We start from the raw sequence: 17,121 nt of genomic DNA on the forward strand, positions 1-17,121 counted from the left end.
CCAATGGGACTCCCAATCACGGCCTAATGTGACACAGCCTGGATAGACTAATCTTGTTTTCAAAACCATGAATTCGTATAGCTTCTCAACACCAATACACTGTTCCAATATTCTGTTCCAATATTGAAGTATAAAATAACTGTTGATTGATGGAGGGGTTTTGACAAGTTAGTGATCTGTTGAAACCTAGTGATTCATTGTCACCATTGGCAACTATACAGTGTCAGTTAAGGCCAGCGTGCATTTTCACATGAACATAAACGCATCGTCATCATACTTCAGTGAGCAATCTGCCTGGGAGAAGTAAACAGCACAGCTTAAAATAGAGGCGATGAGACAGAATGTGTGTGATTTGTGTGTCTGTTTGATGAACATCAACTATTAAATTATTTTCTTCCACAGTATGAAGCAATATGTTTATTATAGGTTTATTTAGTACATAGTGCCATCGAAAGGGACATATTTGGTGCAATAGAACATATTTAGTAGTTCCGAAATCATGATGATGAAAAATCCAAAAGTATAATGTTATTTTATTATTTTTATTGCAACATTGTTTACAGTACAATTACTGCCAGCAATGTGTTCAAATATATTGATATACAAGAAAATAAAGACATAAAATGAAGGGCAAATAGGTTTAAAAGCACTTTAAAAATGATTACATTTATCTTTTTAATTATCAAACTAAAACTGTACCTGCTATTTACATTATGCAAACTAGAGATGCATATTGAATGAAAAGGGTTTACATTTATATACATTATTTATAATGCTGGCCGAAGTCAATATTTAATTAAAGTTGTTATAAACTCATATACCAATTTCATTAAATCACACAAGGAAATGAGAGTATGATACTGTATGGAGCAAGTTACCAGACTAGTCAAGGTATCATATCAGCCACTTTTACAATGTCGCCCCCTGGTGTTAATAAATAAAACATTTAAGGGCTGATACTGTATGTCACAGAGATTTTTAATTTTTATTTAACTAGGCAAGTCAGTTAAGAACAAATTCTTATTTTCAATGACGGCCTAGGAACAGTGGGTTAACTGCTTTGTTCAGAAGCAGAACGACAGATTTTTACCTTGTCAGCTCAGGGATTCGATCTTGCAACCTTTCAGTTACTAGTCCAACGTTCTAAACCACTAGGCTACCTGCCTCCCCAGAATAACATACCGGTAACAGTTGTATATGGCATCAGAATAACACAAGCATGTTGTTAAAATATCTGACTTTAAACACTGATCTTTATCTAAACGGAAACAGAATCCTATGTTAAGCTATGATATAAATGAGTAATAGACAGAGAGAGCAGAGCTGAGCTGGCTGATACTGACAAGTATCTCTACTGGAACATGCAGACTGGTCATCATTCTCTGAGGAAGAGTTGATCAATGATTGATTGAGTGGACTTTTTTTTGCCCTCACAACTAGGTTTGACAGAACAATGATACAATACTCGTGTACAATATTACAGCACTCACTGTATGTAATGTTGAATCTGCAACTTCATCACAAGCAAAACAACGTCGAGAGACAAGGGACATTTCACCTGATCTATCAGACCTGCTCAACACAAGGAGTTGGCAGACAGGGATGTTTAGAAAACTGACCAGAAATAATATGCCACTCATACCTGACAACACTCTAGTCTGAAATTATGAAAGGTTCAGTCAGGCTTTTAAATCGTACATGCTCATTAAATACTGCATAATGATAAGAGATCAACACTTCAGTTACACGTATGGTTAAAGAATCCCTTGATCGTTTCACAATACAATATAGTGTATAAGTACCACAATTCAAATACAATACATCCATGCTTCATTTCAACAACATGGACACACTTACAATCCTCACAGTACATCCACTGTACACAGTTGTGTTCTTTCAATATTGAAGCAGATGAACAGACATACACCATGTTCACACACCATGTTCACACTTAAATCATTGCAGGACTGCTGAGCAGTATGCAGACACAGAACAGGAGAGAAAGAGCTTCAAGTAGTTGGAGGAAACATCCTTGTACCATGTTAGACCGTAAATACATATATTTTTGTAATGTAACATACACAGGATTATATAACTTACTTAGGATTTAGACACATGTTCATAGATTGTTATTACAAAGGGTAGTCCAAATCATATCTATAAAATGTATGAGTATCTTACAAATAAATTGTTTGCATGTCAATTGATTAATTTGCTATCGTTAGAAGTTGTGCTTATCAGCTGACAGTGCTATAACTAACCACCTACTTTGCAGGGGTGTTAGAGAGACATTGACACCACATTGTGTTCTCATCATGGCACCATGTCACTAGAACAAACTTTAGTTAGGGACCAAGCTCAAAAACGGGCTTGTCCTGGAAATAACAATATTTACACACGCCATCCTTGATTCTCCACGTAATGAATTGACCCTGTGAGTTTTTAAAATATTTTTTTTGTTTATCTCTGATTACTCTTAGTAAATGTTCAGAAACAACACAACAACAAACCTGGGTAGAGAGCCTCCTCTGCCACTTAGAACACTGGTCCTAGATCAGTGAGCCCTCTCAATATCAAAACATGACGATGCAGAGATATACAGCCCCACTGATCCAGGATGAGGTTCACAGTACCCTCCACCTCCAACACCTCGATAACAGACTCTCATACTGAGGAGGCAGCTCATAGCCAGGCTGAGGAGGCAGCTCATAGCCAGGCTGAGGAGGCAGGTCATAGCCAGGCTGAGGAGGCAGTTCATAGCCAGGCTGAGGAGGCAGCTCATAGTCAGGCTTTCCTTCCATTTTAAACATCAGAGCTGCTCCTCGAACAATGAAAAAGCTATTCTGATATAGTTCAGTGCACATATCGAAGAGACACACCAATGTGAAATGCCAGCCTTGATACTGTTGCTGAGGATAGACTGGAAATAAAAATGATGGAGAAAAAAATATATATCTCTGTATATACAGTACCAGTCAAAGGTTTGGACAGCGCTTGTTGGTTTTTGTGACTGCACTTGAAGAAACTTTCAAAGTTCTTGAAATGTTCGGCATTGACTGAGCTTCATGTCTTAAAGTAATGATGGACTGTCGTTTCTCTTTGCTTATTTGAGCTGTTCTTGCCATAATATGGACTTGGTCTTTTACCAAATAGGGCTATCTTCTGTATACCACCCCTACCTTGTCACAACACAACTGATTGGCTCAAACGCATTAAGAAGGAAAGAGATTCCACAAATTAACTTTTAACAAGGCGCACCTGTTAATTGAAATGCATTCCAGGTGACTACCTCATGAAGCTGGTTGAGAGATTGCCAAGAGTGTGAAAAGCTGTCATCAAGGCAAAGGGTGGCTACTTTGAAGAATCTCAAATCTCCAATATATTTGTTTAACACTTTTTTGTCTACTACATGATTCCATATGTGTTATTTCATAGTTTTGATGTCTTCCCTATTATTCTACAATGTAGACAATAATAAATAATGAAGTAAAACCCTTGAATGAGTAGGTGTGTCCAAACTTTTGACTGATACTGTATATATATCATACTGTATTGTAATGGTAGAGTCATAACACTGCACACACTGTACAGTTGCATATCAGTTGCATGGTTCCATCCTCTGATATCTGTGAGGAGTGAAGCCGAGCGTGTAGATTAAGGACGGCATCTGGCCACCGGGGTGACAACACCAGCACGGGTCACTGGACGTTGCCACAGTAACCACCACTCTGCCTCTGTCCAATAGCTTTTAATGCCACATTTCCTCAGCTATTGCACCGAATATTGCCATGACCTAACTACATCAATAACTTAACACAGTAGACTTGGCCTACAAATATGAAAGAACTGTCCAGCCTCCAACAATCTGTTGTGTCTTCTTCTCCCCTACTGAAAGCTATGTGGTTATCTAGACTAGAGTGTGGCAGTTAGATTCTTGCTGTGATTGACAGATTACACGTTTATAGGGTAATAGATTATGGGTCTGGTCTGGAGGGCAGGGCTGGAATGGGAGGTGGTGGCAGATTCAGCGAGCCAGCATGACTTTCCATTTGTTTCTAATGCACTATCGTCTTCCCCAGGAAAGTATGTTGGCCTTTCCCTCTATACACAGTTTGGCTGGGGCTACAATTCCATGTACCTTGAGTGAGAAGCAGTCCAACAGGGAGCAGAAACCTCCAGAAGATTGAATTCCCCATCTCTAGACACTATGGCCCACTCATTCTGGAGGAAGAGATAGTGCATCTTCTACTAAATATGATCCATGACAACACAGAGAAAATACAATATAGGTCTAGATTTACAATATAAAAACAGAAGACTTATAGAAGCAGCCTAATGACCGCTGCTGGCTTTGCTACTCCCCGACGTCCAATCAATGAGGATAAAGCTGAGGCTCATTACCATAAACAGGAAGCCTATTCCAGCGAAGCAGGCAGCCTGCGAGAGAGAGGGAGGCAGAGGAGCGGGAGAGAGGGAGAGAGAGATAGAGAAAGAGGATGAGAGAGATAATGCACACAGTTGATAACTCTGTCACTGAGTTTCAGCCTTCATGCACTCAAAGTGATTAAATCACCATTATTGTAGTCTGGGTCCTGTGTACCAATTTCTTTACGTTAATTATGATATTAGTGTGGCATGACATTAAAACAGCATTACTCACTCAGCACATATTTCAAATGGATACTGAATGGATGAGTGAATACATTTAATCTGCATCATCTATATTTAGCACGTCAAACATTGTTTCAGCACATAATCTTCAGGCACTCTCTCTGTAGATATTCTAATCCTATTGAAAGCTCAGTCAAATTCCAGTAGCACTTTTTAATAACTCCACATAATAAAGCATTTATAATGGATTAGTAAATAGTTTATTTATTATTTATTAATCATTACGCCGTTCATGAGATGTTTAATATAGGTCCTTATAAACCATTTACTAATCATTGGTTACGTATTTTTATGAGTGGCCTCGTCTAAAATGTGTGCTATTTATACTTTAGAAATACTTTATAAATGTTTTGAGTGACCAGTGGAATTTCTCACAAAAAGATGGACATGGCATTGGTAGACGTTTCAGCAGTACCCGATGCTCCTTAAGGTTTCAAAATAGCCCAGAACATATAAATGGTAAAAGAATAAGCACACAACACAGGATGTTAAAGGAAACATGTTGAACATTTAATTCACAAAACCTGTTGTGAAACAACTGTTGCAAGGGCTTAAGGAAGAGTTGTAATGTGAAAGTTTTTCTAATGTTGTCAACCTGGCGAACGCAAACTAATCATTAAACATGGAGATGTAGTTACACACAACAGCTGTCCGGACCGGCCATTTTTTCTGTAGTGGATTTTTATTCCTTCATTACTACTAATATGTGATCTAGGTGGAGATTTTACATGTCTGATTTGCAGGTAGAAATGTTACATGTATAACATTTAAACTCTTCCTGTGCTTCAGTCATTTAACCGCAGACTATTTTCACACATGGCTTTGTTTGGTGGCACCTTTACTGGGCCTCTAAAGGTAGTAACTCTTTAAATGTAATGGCAAAATAATTTATTCAGATATTTATTTCCTTTCCTCATAAGCAGTCTATGGACTGCTCTTAATCTCTCGTGGACAGATTCTGCTTGTAAACCGAAGAATCGTTTGAGAAGGGATGGAATGCGTAGGCTAATGAGCAGCAGTATTTCGGGTATTTGGGTTTTCGTCACTGGATTATATGGACATCTGATTCACAAACACATTTTACCATCTCTACCGGTCGCACCACTCAAAAGCTAGCAATAGAGCATCGCAAACGTGGACATTCACCCCTCAAATGTATTCAACAATGACCTGGCGTTGAGCTGAGGGCAACTGTAAATTCAAATCACTATTCACCTCTGTAAAGGATGTCACGCTGCTTAGGACCACTTACTCCTGATTTTGGCGTATACCGAGCTCGAACCAGGGACCTCTACTTTACAAACACACGTGACCGTCCTCACTCAAGCGTCTCTACCGGTCGCACCACTCAAAACACACCAATTGAGCAGCACAAACATGGACACTTAAGGCTGTGGAGTAAATTTCACACTTCTCCATGTGCCACACAAGGGTGGAGACTTTGCAAACCGTAACTCACAATTTCTAACACGTATGGACCCAGAATTTAATCACGCAGGCGCAGCTGACCAAATGATGCAAGATTTTATTTATGGGTGAACCGAGATAGAGTACCACAGTATGAGTTGATACACCCATAAAACCTAGCTGTCTTTTAGAAACATTTAAAATAAGGGCTGTGATTCGTGTAGGCCTATCCTGGCATGACGTTTTGATAACCGTGTAAATCTCTCTTGGACAAGGTGACTTTTTCAATATATTTGCCTGTATTTACTTCCAAAAATGAAATGCTAATTAGCTGCAAATGTGGCTATAATAAAGAACTACAAATGCCATGACGATCTGGACAAGACTGCCGTATCCAGTAGGAATCTCTGGATTAACTATCTAATATTAGCTAAATGTAGTAATGAATAAATTGGGAACATTTCTTTAAATTCACAATTCTGTGAGATTTCTTGTGCAAGTTATAAATTGACACAATACCTGTTAGCAAAGGTGTCAGCGAGAGATGACTTGCCAGAGCTTGTAGGGATTTGTAGTCTTGCATGATGTCTACTTTGATGCTAGTTAGCATTTTCAAACTGAGAGTAAATAGAGCCAAATATATTGATAAAAGTCACCTTGTCTGAGAGAGATTTACATGGTTATCAAAACGTCACGCCAGGGTCAGCCTACATGAAAAACATCCCTTATTTGAAGTGTTTCTAAAATCCCCTATGGGAAAAATGAATGGTGGGAAAACGATTGGAACCATGTCTCTGTTTGACCACTAGGTTTTATGGGTATTATGACACCTCCACTGTGGGGCTCTATTAAACTGCTCTAAGGAGTGGCTGCAATTCACACTTTGGTTTTGGTAGAAAATTCACTGGCAATAAATGCTTATATTAGTATCTTCGGACTAAAATGTGTATTTTTCTCAGCATTTACACTATAACAACAGTGTGACTGTTTTGGAATAAACTCTTCAATATATTTTGTTAGACATCCTCTGTAAACATCCTCTGTATTGTGTGCTAATTGTTTAAACATTGATATGTTCTAGGCTATTTTGAGACCTTAACCCCCTAAGGCCGATGTCTGCGCCCGGTGGAAATCTAATTAGCGTACTAAAAATATCCCCATAAACATCTGTCAGTTTAAGCTAGAGATATATTTTTATTGCATTGGATGCGTCTCAATCCACCGCATCCACGTATGTTGCACTTCCACATCTACGATAAAAGGTGACAGAGCTAGAGTTTGTCAGACCATGAGGCATCCCGAAAATCGGTCTTCTCACAAAATCTTCTGTAACGTCCGAACGGTTTGGCCTAAGATCTATTATGACCCCTCTATGGAAAGGCCTCACAAGACTCGTCTGAAGGTCCCCCGGTACCAGTTGAAAAAATGTATGGAAGTAAATATGGAGACTGTTTACTGCCAAAAATAAGGGGTTAAATATCTCAGATATAGTGGAGACACTTCAAAACAAACCTCCTTTACATTTTTGGGGGGGACTATCTGTTCCACATAGTGAGTCTGTTATTCAATGCATTTGGATGGGCTAATAGCAGTATGGCCCAAAAAAAGAATTCATCAAATTATTTATCTTTTTATTTTTGTGGGATACTACAAGGGGTCTTACATTATAAATTAAATAGCAAAATGATCAGTTGTAGGATCTTCTTAAAACAATTATATATGTTAGCTTAGTAGAATCCACCCCCTCCCCGGCTTAGACCATGGCGGTCAGTGCCGTTTAAGATGAGGGAGGCCGATTGTTTTTCATGAGCCTGGCCTTATTTCAATTTTAGCATAATGGATGACTGTCATTCATATTCCATTCACCCAGTTCAATGTAACCGGGATAGGTTTAGGCTACTACATGATACTCAAATTTTCCCTATACCCATCATGTGATTGCTACAACCTAGCCTATGAATTAAAGTTTACATCGTAGGTGCACACAGGTTGAGAGACAAATTTGAGGTGACATTCAATACCGCCTTGCACACTCTTGCCTGCATCTTGCTGATATAGGGTGTAATCATTAGTCCAACAGTTGCAAACAAGAGTTTCTATTGGACAAATTCAGGTACATTTATCTCCGTTTTGTTCCATTTGCTTCCTTTTAAGAAACGTTTTTCAACAGAATAGGCAGAATGAATACACCCCTGATCACGCGTAAACAGAGTTTTCTCATAACAGCCACGCTGTATTGCTTCTTTTCCCTTTGCTTGTGGACTGCAATGCACAACAAATCAGCTGTATGCGTCCAGGTGAGAAAACCTTTCCAAGCCAAACCTTTAACAGCCTACATCGTTGTCACCATATTAGCTAAAGTAACGTCATAGTCAGCATAGCTAATAGGACTAACGCGTTAGTAAACCCACTATAATCATGCAGTAACGTTAGCGTACAGTCAGTAAGCAGTTACACCGGCAGACCTCGGTGGCAATACATTTGTAATACCAAAAGCTTACCTTGAATTGGAAAAGTTACAGTGTTGTGTTGCAAAGTCATAGCCAGCTAGCTAACATAGTATCCCTCTGTTTGAGCAGGGTGTTAAGGCTAAACTAGCTAGCTGCATTTGCTAGCTAAGTAGACCATAGCGGTCTACGCACTCCACACTGCCCTTTCCCACCTGGACAAAAGGAACACCTACAGTATGTGAGAATGCGGTTCATTGACTACAGCTCATCACTAAGCTAAGGACCCTGGAACTAAATACCTCCCTCTGCAACTGGATCCTGGACTTCCTGACTGGGCACCCCCAGGTGGTAAGGGTAGGCAACAACACGTCTGCCACACTGATCCTCAACACTGGGGCCTCTCAGGGGTGTGTACTTAGTCCTCTCCTGTACTCCCTGTTTGGCCTATTACATTGACCCCCCCCCTCCATTTATTTTGTACACTGCTGCTACTCAGTGTTTATTATCTATGCATAGTCACTTCACCCCTACCTACATGTACAAATTACCTCAACTAACCTGTACCCCCGCACACTGACTCGGTACCGGTACCCTGTGTATATAGCCTCGTTATTGTTATGTTATTGTGTTACCTTTTATTACTTTTAATTTTTTACATTAGTTTATTTGGTAAATATTTTCTTAACTCTTCTTGAATCACACTGTTGGTTAAGGGCTTGTAAGTAAGCATTTCATGGTAAGGTCTACACTTGTTGTATTCAGCACATGTGACAAATCATTTTTGATTTGAAGTAAGTGAAACTGAAAGTGAAAAAAATTACAAACTCTATTTCTCTCTTGTTTCTCCTTCATTTTGGAAGAAATTAATTTGTTCAAAACCACATTTTACACTGCAGTGCTAGCTAGCTGTAGCTTATGATCTCAGTACTCGATTAATTCTCTGATCCTTTGATTGGGTGGAGAACATGTCATTCATGCTGCAAGAGCTCTGATATGCTGGAGGACGTCCTTCGGATGTTGTCATAATTACTGTGTAAGTCTATGGAAGAACCTGAGAACCATGAGCCTCCTAGGTTTTGTATTGAAGTCAATGTATGCAGAGGAGGACGGAAGCTAGCTTTCCTCCAGCTACACCATGATGCTACCGCACGGAGGGCTGTTGAGGCTACTGTAAACCTTCTTTGTAAAATATTGTGTTTTAATCAGTTATTTGGTGACTTGATTATGTTTAGTTTTATCTAAATAGGATAACTTTTTTAATGTTTTACAATAAAAAAATAAAAAATTCACTGAAGAGGATGGTCCTCCACTTCCTCCTCTGAGGAACCTCCACTGGGACAAGGCTAAGACTCTTATGGGTTAAAAAACAATAGTTAACAGTAATCTGCTGAGTTCTAGTAAGACATGACAGGAGTCTCTATGGCTGTAGGATGTAGGGGGGCGCTAGGAGACATCACTCACCAGGATTTTGGGGGTAGAGCGCATGGGCTCCTCCTCTTCGGGTACAATGCGGATGTAGAAGACAGCAGGGAAGATGAAGATGAGGCAGGGGGCAGATGTGGCACCTGAGGGAGGAGAGGACAAAAACACTCTGTAGCCATCGTGTCAAACAACAAGATCTACAGAACCGTAGAATAACAAGAGCCCAAATTAACAGCGAGGAAGTAGCCTAGCGATGTCAGGAAAGTCACCAAAAAGTATTCTTTGTCTCCCTGACTGTCAGAATGACACCAGCAGAAACAAAAGAGATTCTATTCTAAAGTCTTTATTGGCATAGAAAGTGTTGAACTTAGTGTTAAACACAACAGATTACTATTCACCCAACAATACTCATGAAACTACTCAGAGTTGGGACAATAAGGTGCTAAAACTACAGCATACATGTAAAATGCATTATAATCCTTGATGAAAGGATTGAATGTTTCAGTTGCTTCGATCACAAGACTTTATAATTCCTGAGGTGATTTAAGAGCTTTCCCCTAAAATGTCTCCAAATCTGTCACTGTAAGTACAGTATTACGGCTCAGGGTTTAATGCATAGGGGATCAAATGGTCTAGGGTGTCACGCCCTGACCTTAGATATCTCTGTTTTTCTATATATTTTGGTTAGGTCAGGGTGTGACATGGGTAGGTACGCTAGTTTTTGTATGTCTAGGGTTTTTGTATGTCTAGGGGGTTTTGTATGTCTATGTTGGCCCGATATGGTTCCCAATCAGCGACAGCTGTTTATCGTTGTCTCTGATTGAGGATCATATTTAGGTAGCCATTTTCCTAATTTGTGTTGTGGGATCTTGTTTTTGTATAGTTGCCTTGTGCACTGCAATACTGCACGTTTGTTAGATTCTTTGTTGTTTTGTTGTAAGTTTCACTATTAAAGAATGTGGAACTCTACGCACGCTGCGCCTTGGTCCGATCCTTTCAATGAACGTGACGTAGGGTGAAATGTAAGAGGCTATGATCATCACTATGCGAGGACCCCCCAGTTTATTGTAAGGTAGCCGAGGGCAACTAGACCTCCATCTGTCTGTACAATGATATTAACTCTTAGCAAAGTCACAATGACAGTGCAGAGAGTTAGACTGCTTTATTACATAAATGTTTGAATTAAAAGTGTATTCATGATGTTTAATTACTAATTGTTTAGCATTTTGGCACAAATGCACAAATGACAAATGACACATAATATGTTATATTAGTCAATGTCTCACCTCATTAAACCACAAATCCTTAGTACCAAACGTAAGAATTTTTATCAAATCACCTAAATTCCTAAGCTTTTACTTACAGGCAGGTGTGCCCTTCTCTGTTCAATGAGGGATAATTCCAGGCAGCCTTGTGTCTGGGGACATACGTTCTAGAGATGTGCATTTTATGAATTCCTACCAATGATGCCGAAGATGCCCAGGATGTTAGGGGCGAAGATGACCAGCATGTTGATGAGGGTGAGCAGGGTGACAGCAATGGCAATGTGGCGGGGCCAGTAGAATGTCTTGTTGGGGAAAAACAACTGCTGGATGGCTCTCCTTACCTGAGAAGACCACAGGGAGAAAAGCACAGTTACAACACTATTCTTATTCACAGACCCACACTTTCATCAAAGAGCAGAAACCCACTGCTTTAATATAGTAATATGCTGTTTTAACAGATCCGTTTGTCCAAAGTGACAGTGACATACATGTTTTTTTTTTTTTTTTTTTTTTTTTAATTTTATCCCCTTTTCTCCCCAATTTTTCGTGGTATCCAATCGCTAGTAATTACTATCTTGTCTCATCGCTACAACTCCCGTACGGGCTCGGGAGAGACGAAGGTCGAAAGTCATGCGTCCTCCGAAGCACAACCCAACCTAGCCGCACTGCTTCTTAACACAGCGCGCCTCCAACCCGGAAGCCAGCCGCACCAATGTGTCGGAGGAAACACCGTGCACCCGCCCCCCCGGTTAGCGCGCACTGCGCCCGGCCCGCCACAGGAGTCGCTGGAGCGCGACGAGACAAGGATATCCCTACCGGCCAAACCCTCCCTAACCCGGACGACGCTAAGCCAATTGTGCGTCGCCCCACGGACCTCCCGGTCGCGGCCGGCTGCGACAGAGCCTGGGCGCGAACCCAGACTCTGGTGGCGCAGCATAGCACTGCGATGCAGTGCTCTAGACCACTGCGCCACCCGGGAGGCCCCAGTGACATACATGTTAAGTATACATAGTATACATCTTTACTCTAGACATACACAGTTTCATTGAGCCAGACACAGTGTGTGTGATAAGAGGTAATACTCACTGGGAAGAGCACTATGGGGACGGTGAGTGTGACAGCGGTGAGCACGGCCAGACGGACACAGAGGATCAGGGTGTCGTACGGGTCCAAACGGCTGTATGTGTGCAGCAGCTCTGACTCCACCTCACCTATAGGGGGCAGACACACAGGAGGAGGGCTTAGAGTAGCATCAATAACCACCAACTCCAGAAAGAGCAGAAAATGTATTACAAATTATATGCAACATATCATCATCACATCAATGTTTTTCCATCAGAAGGCAAAATAAAGTCTGGCTTACATGTTACATGCTGCTCATCTTTGTGCTCGGAGCCTTATATTGAAATATACTACAGTAATATACTGCTATGATTGTGCTTATAACAATGTCATAGAGTAGAATCACTGGCATATTACAAATTGGTCTGATATGAGCTACGGCCACCAGGAGGAGCAGTTACTTCATAATGATTCTCTGCCACTTTAAAAACAGCCTCTGAAGCCTAAAGGAGCTTTGTCCATGCAAATGAATGGCAAACGTGAGAAGTGGCTTTGTGTTAGCGAACTGAACTAGCCTGAAGCTCATGTAAAATGGGCCTGGGGGAGCATTATAATGACATGGAGGTGAGTGGGCCTCACCATAGAAGGTCAGGTATCCAAACAGAGCAGCCAGGAAGTACATGGTGTACATGACTACAATGGAGATGTTGGACACATGCTGCATCCTTTGCTTGGTGGGGCTGAAATCAGAGAATATTGGATGATGTGATGTCACACACGCTTACACACACACCACACACACACACCAATATGCCCACAAAAAAGGCCAGTTTGAGCTTTAGGGCATTTCTGATTTGTTTGGGGGTTACATAAGATCCAAGACTCTTACAAAGGAATATTATATTTTGGCTGAACACATGTCAGATTGATCTAAAGTAGGATGATTATTCAGATTATCACCAGGCTAGCCATGCGTATTTACACATTACTGAGAATGCAAAGCAGTGTGCTTGCTATATGACACTGGCATATGAGTAGCCAAGCACAAAGTTGACATAATGATTTTCCTATCTGCAGGATGACTGAACTGAATTAAAGGGTCCGATAGTAAACAGCAACAATGTTGCATCCTGGGAAAGTGGTGCACCTACTTTTTGAGCTCGGTGTAGATGGGCAGGACCTCAGGGTGGCAGACAAAGGCAAACGCCAGGATGGGGATGGTGTAGGCAGTCTGGAAAAAAATTGACTGTGAAGTCACCATGGATACAGTGGCGCCAGCCCCAACCCTCTTACCACCAACCTAGTGTTTTACTGGCCATTAGGGCCTTGAAGCACACGTCACACAGAGCAAATTATTTCCTGTGATTAACTTGGACCTGGCTACTGACCAACATTTAGCCTGCTTAGGGATGCCTGGGCCATAAGTATATCAGCAGGAGAGACTGGTCTAACTACCCAGGGCGACTTGGGAAATCTCATGCATCTTCAGGGTATGCTGATTATGGGTTTGTATACACTAGTCAATAATCTACTGCTAATTCCCCAGTTTATGACTGACTACACAAGACTACAACTGTACTGTTACTAATAGTACTGCATAATATGAATATCAAATACAATTGTATTTGTCACATGCGCCGAATGCAACAAGTGTAGACTTTACAGTGAAATGCTTACTTACGAGCCCTTTCCCAACAATGCAGTTAAAAAGTAAGAAAATTAACAAATAGTTAAAAGAAAACAGTAACACAATAAAATAACAAATAAATGAACAATAACAAGGCTATATACAAGGAGTACCGGTACCGAGTCAGTGTACTGGTGTACGAGGTAGTTGGTGTCACGGATCTTTCATTACACACACCTGTCCCCATTTCCCACGGATTAGTACTTGTATAAGTGTGCCTTTTGGTTTCCATTGGGTGGTCGATTATTGTTACAATGCCCGTTGGTACGTGAGAGTACCTGTGCTGTGTGTTTTGGGCTTTCATGTCCTTGTGGATTGCACAGATGATTACGGGTGTCATCCTGTGTGTTAATCGTTGTGCAGGTGTGTTATTTATTTGAGGTACCCCTCGCTCTTTTGTTTTGAGTTTCTACCCTGTGTTTTGTTACGTGTTTCTTTGGTCTTCGTCCCCGCGTCTTTACACGGCACACCGTAATTTGGGCTTAAATTTAAAAAACGATTCCGCATTCCTGCGTCTGTCTCCCAATCCTTCATACCAACGTGACAGTTGGATTGATTGATTGAGATAAAATGTACATGTAGGTTTGGTTAGTTGATTGATTTAAGTACACTGTAACTTACCTGCACTCTTAAACAATAGGGTTCCAAAAGGGTTCGTTGCGGAGGGATAGTTCTACCAAAATCCGTTTTGATCAGAAAAAAAACGTTTTGGAATACAAGGGTTCTATGTAAGGCAAAGGGTTCTACTTGGAACCTTTAACATCCTAAAAACTGCTTTTGGAAGAAAGGGTTCTTTGATGATTCTTTGGAAGGCAAGAACAATTCTTTGAAAGGCAAGAAGGGTTCTACATAGAACCATATATAATATATCCCAGCATGCTCTATTGCAGGGAGATTTTCAGAATTGTTTGTTTTACTAGAATATCTGTGTTTTTGCATGTACATTGATTGGTTGATTAATATTATGCTACACAAAGATAAATAACATACAGATTTCTAAACTAATCCATTCTGTTAATAATTTGATTTATTTCACCCATTACTGAGATGGTTGTTCCAGTTTAGATGATTGAGGTAGTCTCAGTGTTCAATCATACCTACCCTGGCAGTCTGAATGCAGACTGCAGGTAATTAACAATTTGACTTGTTGAATGTCCTAACTCTGGCTGGATTCCAATATGAATTACACATCACTTTGCCAACCAGCATAATGTGACTTTCAGGCATGATGTGGCCTGTAAACCAGGAGATTCCTAACACCACTGTGTTAGGGTATATCTAGGCCCTCAAAGAAAGGCCAAATTATATATGTAATGTATTGTCATAAATATTTTTTTTTATTTAACTAGGAAGTCATTAAATAGTTTATAATGTAATTTTAAAGGCTAATAAGGCTGGTGGAACCCTTCATAGATGGTTCTAGGAAGAATCTTTAGATGATAAAATGGTTTTTGGTAGAAACCTTCATAGAGGGTTCTAGGTACAACCATATAGATGGGGTTCTTTGAAGAACCCTACATACATAGAGGGTTCTACCCAGCACCAAAAAGGGTTCCCCTATGAGTACAATCCAAAGAACCCTGTATGGTTCTACCCAGCACCTTTTTTTCTAATAGTGTATATGTTACCATAAAACAATGTACAGTATGTTATCGTAAATTCCAACGAAACTTTAGCTTAACAGTACATTACTGTAAAGTTTACAGTAATGTACTGTTAACTCAAAGTTTATTTATAATTTACGTAACTGGCTGCCATCAAGGTACCGTCAAAACAACAGGATTGCTTTTACAGTGTAGCTGCAGAGTACTAGCTGAAGAGATTGTCATAGTAAGACATGAGAAAGACTGAGCCTCAAAAATGCCAGGCCTTCCTCATCAGGGCCATTTCCCCAGAGTTGGCCCACGGAGAGAGAACTGTTGCAGTCTGTGATACAGTGCCAGAGAATGACGTGAGCCCCTGAGTGGTTATACTCTCCAGTCAGACAGGAGCTGACATCTCAGTCTGGGAATACTGGGAGACCATTGGGAGGCTGAGCCCTAACCTTCACATGATGGATGCTCCTATTACCTCCTATTCAGACCTATTACTCTTTCTGGAGCACACGGGTCTGATTAATACATTGTGATTCAACAGAGTGGGATTGTTCATAGCGCAAACAGGCTAGTGGGTAATCTGTTTTTTCCATTGTCATTAGCAACATGTTAAATATTTTCTTGAATACCTGTGATGGAAAGGATGGGCTGATGGAGTCGACTGTACAGGAACCCACCTGTGAGTTGAGGTTGACCATTTTGGGAACGCAGGCTTGGTTGTAACCTGTGTCGTTGGTAACAGCAGTCACACTGGCTGTGCTGTTAAAGGCAAAGTCCATAAAGGGACAGGGGGTATGGAACTTCTTATAGATGACCTGCAGAGAGGAAAGAGGAGTTGGCTGGATGAGATGAGTAGTCTGAAGGACATGGGCCTGCATACATAACAGCACAGTACACAAAACCAAAACTAGGTCAGACAAACACACACACACACAAACACAGACACAGACCAACGCGGTCTGAAACTGCAGGGTACAAAACTTGTCCACAGAAATCTGAGAGAGGAATATTAAAGAGGTTTAACCTCAGATCTCTAACTGATAGTAGACTAAGCATGGTGTAGTGATTGATTTGCTTTTTCTGCAAGAATGCAAAAACATGACAATTACTGCAGATTTGAAAAATATAACTTATAACTTGAGATCTGTGCACATAACTTTGACATGTGCAAAAACCATCAATTCAAGTCAATGGAAATCCATTAGTCAGGATTTGGACCATTATGAGAGCACTGCAACACATGGAGGTCTATACTGTAGCTGTGTATGACAGTGCATACCGAGATGAGGAAGAAGACCATGCAGGTGAGGGAGAAGCCACTGGTGTAGCCCAAGTACCCTGAAACAACACAGAGACACTTCATCAGAACTACTCACATCAGACATCACACTCTCACATCCTCTGGCAAATGGGGATGGGGCGTGGGAGGTTAGAATAACTCTCTTCTTTCCGTCATGTTTAATATTTTCTCCCAATGCTAATTATAGGGAACACATACAAACATTCGCCTGTTTCAAGACAATGTGTTTGGGCTTGAGATCATAAGCGTGTTTGTTCTTAGA

At 40.6% G+C, this 17,121-nt stretch overlaps 1 protein-coding gene across 3 annotated transcripts in view; it reads right to left on the minus strand.

Moving 5' to 3' along the window:
* Positions 1 to 518: 518 nt before the first annotated feature.
* LOC139542728 (sodium-coupled neutral amino acid transporter 3-like) overlaps positions 519 to 17,121 on the minus strand; it is a 63,316-nt gene continuing 46,713 nt past the window's right edge. For all 3 annotated transcript variants that reach the window (XM_071348514.1, XM_071348532.1, XM_071348523.1), the window contains 8 exons: positions 16,839 to 16,897; positions 16,237 to 16,374; positions 13,429 to 13,508; positions 12,917 to 13,017; positions 12,302 to 12,426; positions 11,412 to 11,556; positions 9,990 to 10,093; positions 519 to 4,437 (listed from right to left, as the gene is read on the minus strand). In XM_071348514.1, the coding sequence (XP_071204615.1) occupies positions 4,333 to 4,437; positions 9,990 to 10,093; positions 11,412 to 11,556; positions 12,302 to 12,426; positions 12,917 to 13,017; positions 13,429 to 13,508; positions 16,237 to 16,374; positions 16,839 to 16,897 (857 nt within the window). In that variant the 3' untranslated portion in view covers positions 519 to 4,332. The remainder of the gene's footprint in view (positions 4,438 to 9,989; positions 10,094 to 11,411; positions 11,557 to 12,301; positions 12,427 to 12,916; positions 13,018 to 13,428; positions 13,509 to 16,236; positions 16,375 to 16,838; positions 16,898 to 17,121) is intronic.

The sequence above is a fragment of the Salvelinus alpinus genome, chromosome 2, assembly GCF_045679555.1.
Source record: "Salvelinus alpinus chromosome 2, SLU_Salpinus.1, whole genome shotgun sequence".
Classification (NCBI taxonomy): Eukaryota; Metazoa; Chordata; class Actinopteri; order Salmoniformes; family Salmonidae; genus Salvelinus; species Salvelinus alpinus.